The sequence below is a fragment of the Dama dama genome, chromosome 11, assembly GCF_033118175.1.
Source record: "Dama dama isolate Ldn47 chromosome 11, ASM3311817v1, whole genome shotgun sequence".
Taxonomy (NCBI): Eukaryota; Metazoa; Chordata; class Mammalia; order Artiodactyla; family Cervidae; genus Dama; species Dama dama.
Window position 1 is genome coordinate 81809175 of NC_083691.1, and position 19717 is coordinate 81828891.

At 38.1% G+C, this 19717-nt stretch overlaps 1 protein-coding gene across 2 annotated transcripts in view; it reads left to right on the forward strand.

Moving 5' to 3' along the window:
- The window catches only part of MAP4K3 (mitogen-activated protein kinase kinase kinase kinase 3), a 171690-nt gene that overhangs the window by 45393 nt on the left and 106580 nt on the right, over positions 1-19717 (forward strand). For both annotated transcript variants that reach the window (XM_061155549.1, XM_061155550.1), the window contains exon 2: positions 10149-10206. In XM_061155549.1, coding sequence (XP_061011532.1) covers positions 10149-10206 — 58 coding nt within the window. The remainder of the gene's footprint in view (positions 1-10148; positions 10207-19717) is intronic.

The window sequence follows — 19717 nt, forward strand, 5'->3', positions numbered from 1 at the left end:
TCTTTGCAACCCCATGGACTGCAGCACACTAGGCTTCCCTGCCCTTCACTGTCTTCCGGAGTTTGCTCAAACTCTTGTCCATTGAGTCGGTGATGCCACCCAACCATCTCATTTTCTGTCGCCCGCTTCTCCTCCTGCCCTCAGTCTTTCCCAGCACCAGGGTCTTTTCTAGTGAGTTGGCTCTTGGCATCAGGTGATCAAAGTTTTGGAGCTGCAGCTTCAGCATCAGTCCTTCCAGTGACTATTCAGGGTTGATTTCCTTTAGGACTGACTGGTTTGATCTCCTTGCAGTCCAAGAGACTCGCAAGAGCCTTCTCCAGTACCACAGTTCGAAAGCATCAGTTCAGTCCATAATGCTCTGCAGAAGACACTGTTAAGAGAAAAGACAAGCTAAAACTGGGAGGAAATATTTGCAAATTGTAATGCTTGCAAAAGAACTTGTATCAAGAATATATAAAAAAAACTTTCAAAGCTCAACAGTAAGAAAAGAAACATCCCAGTTAAAACATGGACAAAAGATAGAAGACCCATCACCAAAGGGTGGCAAGTAAGCACTGGAATAGATGTTCAACATCATTAGCCTTTAGGAAAATGAAGACTAAAACCACCTTGAGATACCATTACATACCTGTTGAAAATGGCTAAAAAGTACAATTCCAGTTTCTGACAAGGAAGTTCTGGAAGAGCTGGAGCTCTCATACATTGCTGCTGGAAATGAACAATGGTACATCCACTGAAGAACAGAATTGGCAGATTCTTTAAAAATTAAATATGTATCTACTGTATCCCTCTCCAAGATATTCTTTTAACCTGTACACTGAGTTTATAGCAGCTCTATTTATATTTACCAAAAACTAAAAATAGCTGATACATCCTTCAACTGGTAGTGAATAAACTGAGGTATATCCATACAGTGGAATACTACTTAACAATAAAAAGGAGCTAATGATATATGGAGCGACTTGGTGAAAGAAGATAAGTCTCAAAAAGATACATGATGATTTAATTTACATGAAATTCTTGGAAAGGTAAAACTGTAGTGGCCAAGAACAATCAGTGGTTGCCAGAGGTAAAGGTAAGGGGAGAGTATAACTTTCTAGGGAGTTTTTGCAGTGATGGAACTTTTCTGTTTCCAGATGATAGTTAACTCACTTTATGCAAATCTATACATGTGTTAAAATGTCTAGAACTATATTTTTAAAGGTCAAATTTTTCCCCCAATTAAAGCTAACCGAGTCCTAAGGATGAAATGTACAGTATGGTGACTATAGTTAACAATGCTGTATTGATACTAAGCGAATAGATCTTACAAGTTCTCATCACAAGAAAAGAAAGTGTGTAACTAGGTATGGTGATGGATGTTAACTAAACTTGTGATCATTTAGTAATATATATATCAAATCATTATTTTGTACACCTAAAATTAATACAATGTTATATGTCAATTATATCTCAGTTAATTTTTTAAATATTTAAATATCTGAACAGTTTGAGAGCCTTTCAGATTTAAATATCTTGTTGCATATCAAATAATTAAATAAAATTCAGTTCTTCAAACAACCAGCCATGTCTCAATTGACCAGTAGCTTTATGTGGCATGGGGCTACAGTAGGGGACAGTACAGGTGTAGAACCTTTCCATTAACGCAGAAAATTCTATTGGACAGTATTGTTTCAGAGTGGGAGTCAGCGAGTTTTTTCTGTAAAGGGCCAGGAAGTAAATACTTCAGGGGTTCTGGGCGATATGGTCTTTATCTCAGCTACTCAGCTCTTACCATTGTGTTGTAAAAGCAGCTACAGATGATTCTTAACCAAAGGAACACGTTTCTGTACAACTTCATTTACAAAAACAGTCATGCTTGCTGACCCCTATTTTCAATAATCTGATTGGCCTATCTCCTTTTTCATGTCAGCTCAGGTCACGAATGTAGAGTGACCTTATAGTTTACTATCCAAGTTAAATAAAATTTTAATTATAAATTTGAGAGTGAAAGTGAGCCCTATTAGTAATTCTGCTAGGACAGTCGGCATAACCTAGAGTGTCCTGGGCAAACCGGGAATGTCTGTCACCCTGGCTATCAGTCTTCCTGTAGAATTGGTTGCCCTTGTAGTAGGCTCATACCTAGTCTGAGTAACCGTGGAAACGCAAACAAAACTATTCCTTCAGCAGGAGCTTTGGGTTAACTATTTCCCTCTGAAAGGGAGCATTTATACGGGAAGGAGCATTTACACGGGAGACACCCTGAGGTTTGGCCGCCCAGTGGGCTCAGAATAGCCTCTGTTTTCTGCCCCGGTGCCTTTGCTCCTGCTCTTCTTGCTGTGCCCGCTTTCCTACCCTGCTTCTGTGTGTGTCGTAATCCAGCCCATCTCTCAAACCTCCGCTTAAATGGTATCTCCTTCATAAAGCCATCCCTCTAACACCCCTTCCAGACTTAGAAGTTGGTATTTATATTTTAGAAAATTCACATGGCATAGTGCCTTAAGCCAGGTCCCTAGACCTGGCTGAGGATCAGAGGCACCTCAGTAGCTTTAAATACAGATTCCTGTCTTGTCCTAAACCTGTTGGTTCAGAAATCAATGGCAGCATTTTTTGTTGTTTTGTTTTTCAGCTCCTTATATGATCCTTGTATAACCAGCTCCTCATGTGATCCTTGTATAGTATTTGGAATCTATTAATTTAGGCTTAAATTATTTGATGTAAACACCTACTTTTAGAATTAGAAGGAAACTTAGAAATAGTCTCTTTTTTCTCCTCTTATTTTAGATTGAGGGCAGAAGACACAGGGAAATTACTAACTCAGATCCTATTGCTTGTTACTGGCAGAGCCAGCACTAAACTTTGCATTTCTTCACTCCCACCTTGGAACCTTTCTTTATGTATATTCACATTGGACAGCCCCTTCTGAACAGTAAGTAAGCTTTGAATATAGAAGGTGTTCGGTATATCGTAGTTGATCAGGTTTGTTATTGACAGTTATCTAACTCACTTTATATAGTATATAGAATATTTTTGCCACTAATAGTTTATTCTTGATGATTTTGTTTACTCCCATTGTCACACTCAAGGAATACTTTTCCGATAGTTAGAGATAACTTAGTATGAAATCATCTCAGAGAAACCTTTTCCCAAACGAGTGCTAGAATGAATGCTTCCTGAAAGACTGACTGAACCAAACTGAATTCCAGGACAGCTTAGAAACGTAATGGTTTCCAAGAGCACCTCTAATCTGAGATCAGCTCTATATCTGCAGGATTTTCCAAACCAAACTCACTTCTGTATGAGAAAGGTTACCCAGAATCTCTGGGAGTCTGTGTGGGGGATGCCTAACTTGAAGTGGGGTCAGGAAGGGTTTGTGGGCAGTGATAATAACCTAAGGTGAGCTTTAAAAGATGTCTAGGAGTTAGGCCAGGGGAGGGAGTTTAGGGAAAGTGTTTGTCTAAGCAGTAAGTGCCAGAGGGTAAAAGTATGGATAGCACTGGGGCTGGGCAGTTGTTTAGTTTGGCTAGAGCCTAAAGCGCCAAGTAAGGTACGACTGGAAATACAGACAGGGGTCAGATAGTAAACAGTTTTATAGTTAAAATGTTGTACTTCACAGCTGGCTATCTACGTGCAAAGGAGTGAAATTTGAGCCCTGCCAGACACCATAGAAAAAGTCATAGACCTAAATGGAAATGGGTCCTAGACTTAAATGGAAAAGCTAAATTATAAAACTCTTTAGAAGAAAACATAGGGAAAAAAATCTTTGTGACCTTGATTTCCAGGCAGTCGTTTCTCATCTATAATACCCAAAGCACAAGCAGCTTAAAGTAGATAAAGTTTGACTTAACAAAATTTAAAATTTTTTGCTTCGAAGAACACCATCAAAAAATGAAGACCACTCAGAGTGGGATTAAATATTTACAGGTCATGTAACTAATAAGAGGCTTACATCAGAATCTATAAAGATGCTTATAAGTCAACAGTAAAAATATGACACAATTAAAAATGGGCAAAGAATTAGATACACAGTTTTTCAAAGACAATATTCAAATGACAAACAGGCATATGAAAAGTTGCTTAAGATTGTTAGTCATTAGTGAGTTATTAGACCACAAAGAGATACCACTTCACATCAATGAGGAAAACTAAAGTTAAAAAGCCAGGTAATAATATATATCAGCTTGGCTGTAGAGAAATTGGAACCCTCATATATTGCTGGTAATAATATAAAATGGTGCCGCCACTTTGGAAAAAAGTCTGACAGTTCTTGAGAAGCTAAACAGAGGTTACCATGTGATTCAGCAATTCCACTCTTGGCTCTCTATCCAAGAGAATTGAAAGCGTAGATCCACACAGTGTTCATAAAAGCATTATTCATAATAGGCCAAAATGGAAACAACCCACATATCCTTCAACTGGTAAAAGGATAAACAAATGTGGAATTTTCATTCAATGAAATATTATTCAGCAACAAAAGAATAAAGTACTGATACATGCTACAACATGGATGCACCTGAAGCTTATGCTCAGTGAAAGAAGCCAGTCACAAGGAACCATAGTTTGTACGATCATATTTGTGTGAAATGTCCAGAATAGTCAAATCCCTAGAGGCAGAAAGTAGACCCAGTACTAGTTGTCAGGGATTGGGAGGAGGAGGAATAGAGAGTGACTGCTAATGGGTTTTGGGGTTTCTTTCTGGGTTGATAAAAATCTTTCAAAATTAGATAGGAGTGATGGTTACATAACTATGTGCATATACTAAAAATGAATTGTACACATTAAAAGGGTGAACTTTATGGTATGCGAATTGTATCACAATAAAGCTGTTATAAAATGCTATATTTAGTAAGTAATTTAAACTTTCTGGTAAGGAATTTGGATCATGTCTTTCAAGCAATGGTGTGTACTCCTGAAGAGTTTTGAACTCAAAAACAACTGATCTGAGCATTACTTTTCAGAGCATGTGAGAATGGTGGACAAATCAATGCAGTGGCAGAAGACTAGGTCTAGAAGCTGAGAATATTTATCCTCAGTTTTCTTCCCTGGGCAGATCTGTAAAATTCATGTTCAGTTCAGTTGCTCAGTCATGTCCGACTCTGCGACTCCGTGAACCGCAGCACGCCAGGCCTCCCTGTCCATCACCAACTCCCAGAATTTACTCAAACTCATGTCCATCGAGTCGGTGATGCCATCCAACCATCTCATCCTCTGTTGTCCCCTTCTCCTCCTGTCTTCAGTCTTTCCCAGCATCAGGGTCTTTTCAAATGAGTCAGCTCTTCGCATCAGGTGGCCAAATATTAGAGTTTCAGCTTCAGCTGAACTTCAGTCCTTCCAATGAACACCCAGGACTGATCTCCTTTAGGATGGACTGGTTGGATCTCCTTGCAGTCCAAGGGACTCTAAAGAGTCTTCTCTAACACCACAGCTCAAAAGCATCAATTCTTCGGCGCTCAGCTTTCTTTACAGTCCAACTCTCACATCCATACATGACCACTGGAAAAACCATAGCCTTGACTAGATGGACCTTTGTTGACGTAGTAATGTCTCTGCTTTTTAATATGCTGTCTAGGTTGGTCATAACTTTCCTTCCAAGGAGTAAGTGTCTTTTAATTTCATGGCTGCAGTCACCATCTGCAGTGATTTTGGAGCCCCCCCAAAATCCCCCCAGTCAGCCACTGTTTCCGCCTCTGTTTGCCATGAAGTGATGGGACCAGATGCCATGATCTTAGTTTCCTGAATTTTGAGCTTTAAGGCAACTTTTTCACTCTCCTCTTTCACTTTCATCAAGAGGCTTTTTAGTTCCTCTTCACTTTCTGCCATAAGGATGGTGTCATCTGCGTATCTGAGGTTATTGATATTTCTCCCGGCAATCTTGATTCCAGCTTGTGCTTCTTCCATCCCAGTGTTTCTCATGATGTACTCTGCATATAAGTTAAATAAGCAGGGTGACAGTATACAGCCTTGAGGTACTCCTTTCCCGATATGGAACCAGTCGGTTGTTCCATGTTCAGTTCTAACTTGCTTCCTGACCTGCGTACAGATTTCTCAAGAGGCAGGTGAGGTGGTCTGGTATTCTCATCTCTTAAGAATTTTCCACAGTTTGTTGTGATCCACACAGTCAAAGGCTTTGGCATAGTCAATAAAGCAGAAATAGATGTTTTTCTGGAACTCTCTTGCTTTTTCGATGACCCAGCATATGTTGGCAATTTGATCTCTGGTTCCTCTGCCTTGTCTAAATCCAGCTTGAACATCTGGAAGTTCATGGGTCATGTACTGTTGAAGCCTGACTTGGACAATTTTTAGCATTACTTTGCTAGCATGTGAGATGAGTGCAATTGTGCAGTAGTTTGAGCATTCTTTGGCATTGCCTTTCTTTGGGATTGGAATGAAAACTGACCTTTTCCAGTCCTGTGGCCACTGCTGAGTTTTCCAAATTTGCTGGCATATTGAGTGCAACACTTTCACAGCATCATCTTTTAGGATGTGAAATAACTCAACTGGAATTCCATCACCTCCACTAGCTTTGTTCGCAGTGATGCTTCCTAAGGCCCGATTGAGTTCACATTCCAGGATGTCTGGCTCTAGGTGAGTGATCACACCATCGTGATTATCTGGGTCATGAAGATCTTTTTTGTACAGTTCTTCTGTGTATTCTTGCCACCTCTTCTTAATATCTTCTACTTCTGTTAGGTCCATACCATTTCTGTCCTTATTGAGCCCATCTTTGCATGAAATATTCCCTTGGTATCTCTGATTTTCTTGAAGAGATCTCTAGTGTTTCCCATTTTACTGTTTTCCTCTATTTCTTTGCACTGATCACCCAGGAAGGCTTTCTTATCTCTCCTTGCTATTCTTTGGAACTCTGCATTCAAATGGGAATATCTTTCCTTTTCTCCTTTGCTTTTCACTTCTCTTCTTTTCAGAGCTGTTTGTAAGGCCTCCTTATGTTACTGAATTATAAATTTTTAAACTATATGCTTTATAATATTTATAAATATTTACCTTGTTCTTATTTTTCTATAATCAGTTTTTCTTGGTGATTAAAGAATAGCAGGTACAGAGCATTAGAGTTGGTGTTTTTAAATTTACTTGTCTGTAATCTTCGCCACTGTGAGTTTAGAAACAGCAAAATATGACTTATTTTAGCCAGAATATCCAAGATTCTTGATGAATCATAATGTTAAACACCTTTCATTAGTACACATAAGGATTATAATGTGATAAAGATCAGAAATTAAGGTTTCCTGAGGATTTTTCCTTCCCTTTTTGTGAATTATCTTATTTCTGTCAAATAAGTTACATATTAGAAAATATTCAGAAGGCGAAAAGAACAGTAATCATTAGCTGTCTTCTTGCTACTCTTTAGAAAATCCTGATTTAAATTTTGAAAAATAGTATTCATAAGTCAAGCCTATAGTAAATAACTGGCTCTTGTAAACTACTTACCGGTAGTTTACTGTCATAGTTTTTCTGTTAACTGTGTGCTGGTGTTAACTATTAATGACTATTTTTAGAAGAGTACCTTGTGTGCTGCAGCCATTTTGGGCCCTTTGGGTCATTTGTGTTGTCAATGGAAGTGTGCCCTCTTGTGGTCAGTAGGAAACAGAATTTCAGTTGTAAAAATAGTCATCCTAGCTTTCTCTGAGTTCATATTTTTTTTTGCTCATTCATTTGGAATTACCCGGACTCTGAATTTATTTTTCAGTAAACAGAAAATAAAACTATTTCAAGATTTTTAAATGAAAAATTGAGAATTAGAGAGTGGTGTCTTATTTTATTGGAGAAGTGCTTAAAAAAGATACGGATTAAAGGACAGGGTGTCAAGAAGTCTAACAGAGAAAAGATATCACAACTGTGAGGAAAGGCAAGGTGTTCTGATAGTGTTTGAGAAGATTTATGACTAATGTTGTTGTGATATAATGAGTATTTTGCACTCTGCTCCATCTTCTTTACAAAATGCTCCCAGAATGACACTCTGATTTTATTTCTATTCCATTTGTGTGTGTGTGTGTGTGTGTGTGTGTGTGTGTGTGTGTGTATCCTTTCACCTTATCCTGGTGAAAGCAATAAATACTTTTGTGACACTATTGGAAACGTCTGTTTCATGTAATAGAAATTAAGTTAATTTGAAATAAATGTTGAAATCTGTTTTGAACTGCCTGTAGTTCAAAAAACTTACTGCTAAATTCAAAACTTACTACTCTGTAGTAAGTTGGCATCATAAATGTTTATGAGTTATGGGGATTTTTTTAAAAGGAATGAACTTCCCTTGAAATTTTAATTTTTCTTAATTTGTATTTTTAATACCTTTGTTGATCTTTGAGTTTAAAGGTTAAGTTTTTATTTATATGTTTTAGCAGTGACTGTGTCCCGTATATATCTTCTTAGAAACTGATTTTTTTTTTTAATGCCCCAATATTCTTAGAAGGATTCCACTGTTAATATTGTTATCATCCCTTATGGGTGATTCACTGAGCTTTACCAGTCCATAAATAAGAAGTGTTACCGAAAAAAAAAAAGAAGAAGTGTTACAATTAAGAATAATTCTCATCACATGAATGAATTTATCTGTGATGGGTGAATTGCATGTATTGGTCTTCATTAGTTGATATGAAATGAAAATCAATTTAAGTTTCAGTTCATAGTTTAAATATTTTGAAAATTTTGATTCAATTATAAAACATTTTAAATTTACAAAAATAACTGCCATTTTTATACAAATTGAAAAGACAGTTTCTGTTTACTTACATGTAATTACACTTGTAAACACTGGCAATCTAATATTATGCATTGATTTTTTTAAATAGTTTTTATTTTTAATATGTGGCTTGTAAAATATATTTGGTTTGTATTGAATTGATTTCTTTATGCTATCAGATGTGTTTAAACACATATGAGGAGTTTGTTTTTACAGTTATATAAAGGTATTTGCTTTTCATATTCTAAAGTTTTTTTAAAAGTTTAAAGCTAGTTAATTCAGAATTCTTTGAATGAAAGAGGACAGTGAAAAAGTTGACTTAAAACTCAACATGCAGAAAACTAAGATCATTGCATCTGGTCCCATCACTTCATGGCAAATAGATGAGGAAACAATGGAAAGAGTGAGAAACTTTATTTTGGGGGCTCCACAATCACTGTAGATGGTGACTACAGCCATGAAATTAAAAGACACTTACTCCTTGGAAGAAAAGCTATGACCAACCTAGAGAGCATATTGAAAAGCAGAGACATTACTTTGCCAACAAAGGTCCCTCTAGTCAAAGCTATGGTTTTTCCATTAGTCATGTATGGATGTGAGAGTTGGACTGTGAAGAAAGCTGAGTGCCAAAGAATTGATGCTTTTGAACTGTGGTATTGGAGAAGACTCTTGAGAGTCCCTTGGACTGCAAGGAGATTCAACCAGTCCATCCTAAAGGAGATCAGTCCTGAATATTCATTGGAAGGACTGATGCTGAAGCTGAAACTCCAATATCTTGGCCACCTGATGTGAAAGACCCTGATGCTGGGAAAGACTGAAGACAGGAGGAGAAGGGGACAACAGAGGATGAGATGGTTGGATGGCATCACCGACGTGATGGACATGGGTTTGAGTAGGCTCTGGGAGTTGGTGATGGACAGGGAAGCCTGGCATGTTTAAAGTCCATGGGGTCGCAAAGAGTCAGACACGATTGAGCGACTGAATTGAACTTGAGTGAATGGCAGTGGAATGTAATGCTTAAAAAGCTCCAGCTCTTAGAGTCAGGCTGCCTGAGTTTGAATCCCAGCACTGTCCCTAGCTATACGGTCTTGGCAAGTTCTCTGTGCTTCAAATTCTTCATCTGCAATGCGAGAATATTATTGATACTATTACATTAGTACCTGCCTCTTAAGATTGCTGTAAAAATTCAATGAATTAATATAAAAACACTTGGAATAGTGCCTGGATATACTACAATCTGGGTTTCTATTAACTGCTGTTATTATCGTCATCATTAAATTTATACCTGGATTGATGTTGAAATTTCATTGGGAAGAATATACTGTTTGTTTTGTAAATATAAATCACTTTTACAATTCTTAGCTTAAAAAATATTCTGATTAATTGGCAATATAAGTAGTAAGCTAAAACAGCATTTCATAAAGTTGTTATGAAAGCTTTCTTTTCACAAGTATCTTCTTTTCTTTTTTAGGCACGGAATGTCAACACCGGTGAACTGGCAGCAATTAAAGTAATAAAATTGGAACCAGGTAAATTCATTGAAATTTGATGTTTCTTATTGCTCTCAGCCACTGGCTTGTTTTAATGATGTTTGGTCAACATTCTTTTGTTGTTCCCGACATCTGGCAGAGAGGGGTGTTGTCTGCTCCTCCACCTCTCAAGACCTGTAGACACCTTGCCCAGTACTTCCCTGAAAAACCGCTGATAATTGCAGGAGGACGGGGAGCTCCGGAGGAGACTTTGTTCCGTCTGGACTTCGCTGAGCTCACTTGTCACACACTGATGGTGGTGTTTGTCCAGGTTGACTCTGTCCAGTGACGAGAGGCAGTGTGCTGCAGTGGAGAGAACGGAATTGGGACCTGGTATCTGCAGACCAGTTCTTTGTGTCCCGTACTCCTGCTCTGTGAACTTGGGCAAGTAACTTTAGCCCTGAGTCTCAGTTTCCTTAATAAACCTGACTTTCACATTTTGGGGGTCGTTAATATTGGAATAGCTGCCTTCCACCTGGAGTAGCTTGTAAAGCCCCAGGACTACTCCCTATTTTTCATCTGCTTCAACTGTATTCTGTCCCTGAATTCCCCCCACTCCCTGCAGAACCCATGTCTTTCTGAACTGACTACATACTCTTAAAAACCCCTCCCCTCCCCCGTTTTTCCCTCCCATCATAAGTACGTAAGGGTACTAGTGTCTAGACTGAATTCCACCTCAATGATAGTGCCTTTCTGGTGATGCCTTTCTGTATGGCCACACATCCATCCAGTAATTTTTTTTTTAATTGTAGACAACTTTTTCTATAAAAGTCAAGAGTAAAATATTGTAGGCTTTTTGGACCACATGTAGTCTCTGTATGTGGTTCTCTCTCTCTTCCTCCCTCTTTTTCTTCCTCCTTAAACGTACTTTGCTGAAAAATCATTGTTAACAAACCAGGTCATGTGCTTGTAGTTTGCCCACCCCTGATTTTGATCATCAGTAGACTTAGAAGCGCTATTAGGATGAAGTTTCAAGGATGTGTTGACTGACTGATCAAACTACACTTGAATATAATGAATTTAAAATAATTTCTCCTTTATGGGTATTTACAGATTTTTTTAATGCTCTAATTATATTCTAACATTACAAAACAAAGCCTTTTTCCTTTTCTTTGAAACTCCTATTCTTTAGTGGATATTCAAAATTGACAAACTGACAAAAAAATAAAGGTTTGACATTGGAAGCAGGGCCTCCATTTTTAATCATTAAGAAGAGGTAATGTTATTGATGAAAGAGTCTGCTTAGAAGCAGTGTGTACATACACCATTCCCTCAAATCAGTTTAGTGCCTTCTCTTTCAGGAAACCTTTCTCCCCGACCCCTCCTCCAGTTAAGATGATTCCTACTACAGGAGTACCTTTCCCACAGCTGTGATTCTAGAGTTGCCTTTCTTTGTTCCTAAATTGTAATCAGATTAAGTCCACAGCGTTCAATTTAGGGTCCATGCATAGTACGCACATCTTAAAATGTCCTTTAAAAAATTAGGAACTTAAAACCTTATTGTTCATCAGGTCATTTGCTTTCTGATTAGTGAGTTGTTTGTTTTATGTTAATCTTAAATACTGCCTTTTATATATATATATATCAGTTCAGTTCAGTCGCTCAGTCATGTCTGACTCTTTGCGACCCCATGAATCGCAGCACGCCAGGCCTCTCTGTCCATCACCAACTCCCGGAGTTTACTCAAACTCATGTCCATCGAGTCGGTGATGCCATCCAGCCATCTCATCCTCTGTCATCCCCTTCTCCTCCTGCCCCCAATCCCTCCCAGCATCAGGGTCTTTTCCAGTGAGTCAACTCTTCGCATGAGGTGGCCAAAGTACTGGAGTTTCAGCTTCAGCATCAGTCCTTCCAATGAACACTCCTTTAGGATGGACTGGTTGGATCTCCTTGCAGTCCAAGGGACTCTGAAGAGTCTTCTCCAACACCACAGTTCAAAAGCATCAATTCTTCTGTGCTCAGCCTTCTTCACAGTCCAACTCTCACATCCATACATGACCATTGGAAAAACCATAGCCTCGACTAGACGGACTTTTGTTCGCAAAGTAATGTCTTTGCTTTTTAATATGCTGTCTAGATTGGTCATAACTTTGCTTCTAAGGAGTAAGTGTCATTTAATTTCATGGCTGCAGTCACCATCTGCAGTGATTTTGGAGCCCCCCAAAATAAAGTCAGCCACTGTTTCTCCATCTATTTGTCATGAAGTGATGGGACCAGATGCCATGATCTTAGTTTTCTGAATGATGAGTTTTAAGCCAACTTTTTCACTCTCCTTTTTCACTTTCATCAAGAGGCTTTTTAGTTCCTCTTCACTTTCTGCCCTAAGGGTGGTGTCATCTGCATATCTGAGGTTATTGATATTTCTCCCGGCAATCTTGATTCCAGCTTGTGCTTCTTCTAGCCCAGCGTTTCTCATGATGTACTCTGCATATAAGTTAAATAAGCAGGGTGACAATATACAGCCTTGACGTACTCCTTTTCCTATTTGGAACCAGTCTGTTGTTCCATGTCCAGTTCTAACTGTTGCTTCCTGACCTGCATACAGGTTTCTCAAGAGGCAGGTCAGGTGGTCTGGTATTACCATCTCTTTCAGAATTTTCCACAGTTTATTGTGATCCATATCACTATAATAAATGAAAATACAATTAAATAAAAAGAAACAAATGTATTCCTACTCTGCCACTCAGAGATAACAAGAATTACTACCATATATATGTTATGAGATATACACTTAAATTTAATTAACATTAGACTCTCTCGTTTTGTGTTCTTAGAAGCCACCTGAATTTTTATATTAAATTTCTTTAATTTGTTTATGTCTTGTGAGAAAGGTTAAACTTGCCAGTGAGCTTGAAGTATATGGCCCAGTGGTTACAACCACAGACTCTAAAGCCAAGCTACTTTGATTCTCATCTCGCTTGACCACATTGCTTAGGCTTTTTGGATGGACCTTTGTATCCTCATCCCTAAAATGGGGATAATAGTAATAGCTTCCTCTTAAGGCTGTTGTAGGGGTTAAATAAGCTAAAATATCCAAAACACTTTAAAAATTTCTTGAAAAGTTTATTAGTTTGCCATAATGACCTAGCAATTCCACTCCTGTGTATCTGCCTACACAGCAACGTTATTCTTACTAGGCAGAGGTTGGCACCAACCTAACTGCCCATCACCTGGGGAATGAATAGACAAAATACGTCTATACAATGCAATGGAATGCTGTTGAGCAAGAAAAAGAAACAAACGATACATGCTGTGACATTAATGATCCTTAAAAATTGTAAAGTGTAAGGAGCCAGCCAATTCTGTTAATGTGGAATGTCCAGAAAAGGCAGATCTACAGAGTCAGAAAGAGGATTAGTCGGCTGGTGTGTGTGTGTGTGAGAAGGGATTAAGAGTTAATGGATGTGAGGGGTCTTATTGGTTAATGGAAATATTTTAAAATTGATTTATACTGATGGTTGCACAACTAGGTGAATTTACTAAAGAAAAATCTTTGAATTATGCACTTGATATGGATTAATTGTTGCTGTAGTTTAGTTCTTGTTGTGCCTGACTCATCGCAACCCCACAAACTGTAGTCCGCCAGGCTCCTCTGTCCATGGGATTTCCCAGGAAAGAATACTGGAATGAGTTGCCATTTCCTTTCCCAAGGGATCTTCCCAACTCGGGGATCACCCCGCGCCTCCTGCATTGGCAGGTGAATTCTTTACTGCTGAGCCACCGGGAAACCCATGTATGAATTACACGATTTTAAAATATGCCTTAATATAGTTTATAAAAATATAATCATAATACCATTGTCATCTCTTAACAATATTAATAATAGCTTCTTAATGAGAAATAAGTTTCACATGTTGCAGTTAGTTGATATGTCTCAAACTTCTTTTATGTCTATAGGTTCTGCCTTCGCTTCTTTTTTATTTTTTTCCTTGTCCCCCCTGCCTTTTTAAAGAAACTTACTCATTTGTCCTACGGAACTTCCCCCCCAACCTAGGTTTTGCCAGTTATCTCGCAATAGAATCTTTTAATGTGGTCTTCTGTGGGTTGGGAGTTAGCTCTCGAAGACTGATAAGATCCAGGTTTGATTTGGAATGTGGTAGAAGAGGACAGCTTCATTGGTAGTGTTATGTACTCATTTTTCTGAATTAGAATTCTAATATTAGAATATTAGTATTTGACATTTTGAAAAACAAAAACTAAACCTGAAATAGTCAAGTGTAATGAAAAGAATTTTAAGAATTTGCATCCAAAGTAGTTGTTTTCCCCCTTTCTCTTGATAACTGATATCCAGTCTGAACCTGAAGCTAAGTGAAACCTTATTTGGGCAACATTGTTTAAATTTTTTTTATAGATTTTGATGAAGAGTAACATAACGGCTGATAATGGTATTGTTTGGATATCAGAAGTAGATACAATAATATAAGATACTCAGTGACTCTGGAAAATAAAGGATTTCATAGAGGTGAATTTTCTAAAATTCTATTTAAATTGCCAAAGTTGTTTTAACCATTATCTGTAAGTATTTCTCACATGCATTTCATCTCAAATAGCATGCTGAGAGTAGGATAGTTATCATAAGGTAACTAATAGTTACAAGTTGTCTTCAGCAGCTCATGACAAATAAACGAACGTCTCTCTGCCTCTTAGAAAAAGGCTCTAAATGGTGACCTCTGCCCACTCACTGTCACTAGTTGCCCCCGCTCCGCCTGACTCCCATCTCTCTGATGGCGGTGCTGAGCGACTTAATAGAATCCTAACCACTGGACTGTCAGGGAATCCCCTGGTTGCTTCTCTTTACATCAGTTAATGTTTACTGACAATGTATTGTATTAAGATAAAATGATAAGGCACATTTGTTGATTTTGAAGTCTAGCCCTTTATATCTGCCTCCTCTGTCTGCTTGTTTCTGTTGCATTGTTGGCCAGAAGACTGGACAGTCGGGTTTGTTAGAACTGTATCTAATGAAAAAGAGCATGCTATGAGTTTGTCAGAAGAACTTTCCTTTGAACTTTGCATTATCTCTCTTGTCTTCTCATGGTACCTTTTTTGTGCATGCCTGATTCTCATTTATGTTCTGAAAAGTTAAAGTTACTAAGTAAGTGCTTAGTTTGCAGCCCAGTTGTTTCTGTGATGGGTAGTGGAAATCAAAGCACATAGGGTATAGTGGTTAAGGATGTGGGCTTTGGGCCCCAAATGCTTAGATTATTATTGAGGCTCTGTCACAGTGAACTGTGTGACCTCGGCAGATACTTAACTGCTCTACCTATTCTTCCTTTCTGCACAGTAGGGATATCAGTAGTTTCTACTTCATAGCATTGGTGTGAAAATTAAGTAGTTCAATGTATTGGAGAAGGAAATGGCACCCCACTCCAGTACTCTTGCCTGGAGAATCCCAGGGACAGGGGAGCCTGGCGGGCTACAGTCCGTGGGGTCACACACGACTTAGCAACTAAACCACCACCACTACCACCAAATAAACAAACGAGCCCTTTTTATGTGTTTAGTTTGAATCTTTGATATATCCAATTTAGTCTTTAAAGTCTGTAGCTGTTGTATAAGGTAACATTACTTTTCCCAGAGTCTCTCACACACACACATGTACTCTTACACATGCTTAGAACTATTGGAGATACTTAGAATAGCATTAATAGGCTCTGAAATACTGACAGGTCCTTTAAAAATTAAAAACCTGGAAAGTGCAGCTATCATGATTGTCTTCTATATCAGAGAAGGTACAAAGGAGAATTTGGCCATGTCTGACTCTTTGTGACCCCATGGACTGTAGCCTGCCAGGCTCCTCTGTCCATGGAATTCTCCAGAAAAGAATACTGGAAAGGATTGCCATGCCCTCCTCCAGGGGAATCTTCCTGTCCCAGGGATCGAACTCACGTCTCATGTCTCCTGCATTGGTTGGCAGGTTCTTTACCATTAGTGCCACTTGGGAAGCCGCTGGCAGAATTCAGACAGGCCCGGAAATCAGTAGAAAATAATGATGATGTGCAGAACTTGGTTTAACAGAAATTAACTTTCTTATTAATGTTTTTCTAGATGGTGGAATTATTTTCCTTAAATTCACAAACTCACATAACAACAACAATAGTGCTAATGATGATAAATGTTCCAGTAGCCACTTTCTGGATGCTTGCTTAGGACAGGGTGCCAGACCCCACACTGAGCTCTTCATGTGTGTTGTCTCAGTTAAACCTCATAGTGAGACGCAGTGCAGTAGGTACGGTATTATCATCCCCACCTCATAGAATAGAGACACAGAAAGATTAATTTGCGTAGGACTGTATCACAGAGGAGCAAATTCAAATCCAAGTCTATGTTTTCTTAGAGCCTGTGCTATTATGTATTCAATATATTGCCTTACAGATGCTTCCTGGAATTTTTAGAATAATTCCCAGTTCTCCAGCAATATTTTTTGAAAGTTTGCCTCTCTACTATAGAGCTTGTTGTTCATCATTTTCAATGTTAAATTAAATTTTAAGTTGTTACAGTTTTATTTAACATAATCAGACTTTAGGGGAAAATTGGAAAGAATAGTACAAAGAATTTTAATATTTCATCTAGATTTCTCAATATTTCTTTTCCTACATTTAAAATACCCTCTTCCTCTGAATACTTTTCGTGTGTATTTTCTTAAAACAATGGAATGTCGTTCATTGCCTTAAATAACAGTACAATGATCAAAATCAGGAAATTAATGCTGCTACGGGGCTGTTATTTAATCCACAGTTCTTACTCAGATTTTGTCAGTTGCCCTAGTAGTATGTTTTTAGAAAAAAGAAAATCTAGGAGGATGTGTTGCAATCAGTTGCCAGGTCTCCAGTTTTTTTATTTGTTTGTTTTAATCTGAAAGAGTTCCTGAGCCTTTGTTTTGAATGCTGGGCCTGTTTATTGCTACTGATGCATGGTTTCTAAGGGGTTGTCTTCAGGGATAGAGCCAGGAAATAGGTGTGTATATGCACACATAAATACATATATACCCACACCCCTCTTCCCTCCCCCACCCCCATCTATCTTTGTTGAAAACCATGATTTCACGCTTATATAGCCAATACCAGTCTAATACTCTTCTCTCCATTCCATATGTGTAACTTCCTTCTCCAACAGAGAGAAACTTCATTTCCATTATCAACAGTATATTTATTTATTTGCTTAATACTTGAGCGTAAAAGTAATTTCAGAAAGAACTCAGCTACTAACTGGAGGTCAGTGTTTAGAATTCTGTAATCTCTAGGCTGAGGGCATATATTATTCTAAAATCTGGTTCTCCTCCTTCTCCCTTTCAAAATTGCTTATGTTATTCTTTTGAAGTCTGTATAGTTTTATGTTTCCAGGCTGCCATAACAAAGTAGCACAAACTAGATGGCTTGAAACAGCAGAAGTTTATTCTCTGACAAGCGAGGCTACAAGTTGGAAAACAAGGTGTCAGCAGAGTTGGTTCCTACTGAGAACTCTGAAAAATATGGCCAACAATTTTGGTATTCCTTGGCTTATAGATGGTTCCAGTCCTTACCTCCATCATCTCGGAGCAGAAACCCCATGTTCAAATTTCTCCTTTGTATGAAGACACCAGCTATAGAGACCACCATAAAGGCCTGATCTTAACTTGATTACAGCAAAGACCTTATTTCCAAACAGGATCACATTCAGAAATACTGGAGGTTGATTTCACCATATCTTTTGAGGAAACACATTTTACCCCATGAAAACCTGACCAGTTCATTTGTTTCTGTTTGTATTCATCTTTGATTTCATTCCTTTAGAGTATTTGTGAAGTACATGAAACCTGAATATGATTTAGGGAAGTAGCATTCTTCTTTTTTATTCTCTTTCCGCTCATCCCCTGTTGATAACCGCAGTTTATGGTCTTAGATCATCCTTTCCATGTTGTGTTGTTTTGTTTACCCAAAGGAGCAGTACTTGAGTATTTTCTTACTTTCTATTTTTTCATACAAGGTAGATAGCTAAAGCATACTATAGCTATCCCTTTGAATTTTGCCCTTTTCATTTAACATTATGTCTGAGAAATCATTCCACATTAATTCTCATTCTGTATAGTTACTCCATCATATGAATATACTGTAGTTAATTCAGTCACTGGTCTATGTGTGAGCCTTTAGGTTGGTTTCAGTATGTTGCATTTACAAATATTCCTGCTTGTAAAATTTATATCATCCATGCTGATAAAACTACAAAAAGGATGAACCTCAGAAACATTATGCTAAATGAAAAAAGCCAAACACAGTAGGTCACCTATTGTATATTCCATTTATTAGTATATGAAATATACAGCATAAGTAAATCCAAAGAGACAGAAACCTAGTTTGTTGTTGCCAGGGGCTGGGGAGAGGGAGGAAGGGGAAGTGACTGCTTAGTGGGTGTGGGCTCACCTTTGGGGCGATAAAGTGTTTTGAAACTAGATAGAGGTGATGGCAGCACAATGCTGTGACATACTAAATGCCGCTAAACTAAATGACACTTGGTTATACAGATGTCAGCTCAATAAAAAGTGTATATTATCCATATCATTTAAATAATGCTTGTTTTGGTGTTTTGTGGATGTTGATGCTGCTGACATTTCAGCCACTGGGTAATCAGTGCACCTTCAAATGCTTCTCAGAAAGAACATGCCCTGACGTTAACCACTTTAGTGCACATGTGTGTATATACTGTCTATTCACACCTCTTTTTGGCTGCTCAGTCAGATTTAATTTTCTTTACCTCCTCTGTCTTTCACTTTACAAAGTTATGTTTTGTTTTTCTGTTCATTGGAAAAAGCTGAAGTCTAGTGATGCTGGAGCTAAAGAACCTTCATGGGAAAAAGGGGGCATGGTCCAGGATGGGAGTGGATCATAAAGGATAGAAACCAGAAAGATACTTAGGGCCAGATTATGTACCATAATACCTTTGTTCCATGCCAGAAAGTCTAGAGCCATGGATCACAGAAGATTATTAGGGAGAGGACTAATATTTAGTCTGTGTTTTAAAAGATAACAGGTAGTAATGTGGCAGATGACATGAAATGTAAATTCATATTAGAAACAGAGAGAGCAGTGAAGAGGTATATTGAGAAGGGTATTAGGAAAAGAATGTGTATATATATGTTTAACTGAGTCACTTTGCTCCACCGCAGAAGTTGGCACAAATTGGAAATCAGCTATCAAATTTTAAACATTCTTTAAAAGAAGCATATTACATTCAGGTTAACTGCTATAGCAAAAAACCCCAAAACAAAGTGACCTAAACAAAATAGACATTTGTTTCTCTCTCATATAACAGTTGTGAGATGAACCCAAGTTGGTAAGTCAGTTCTGTTCCATGAGGCTGTTCAAGGATGCATGTTCCTTGCGTTTTATGGCATCACGCAGTGGAGCACTCATTCATCTGCTGATGTGAGGTTGGGTCACTGGTATGTCCATCTTTAGCTTGCAGGTATAGAGAGAGATATTTTAAGGCAAGTAACTTTTCTTTTAAAAAAGTGAGGTTGGAAGTCACACACCAG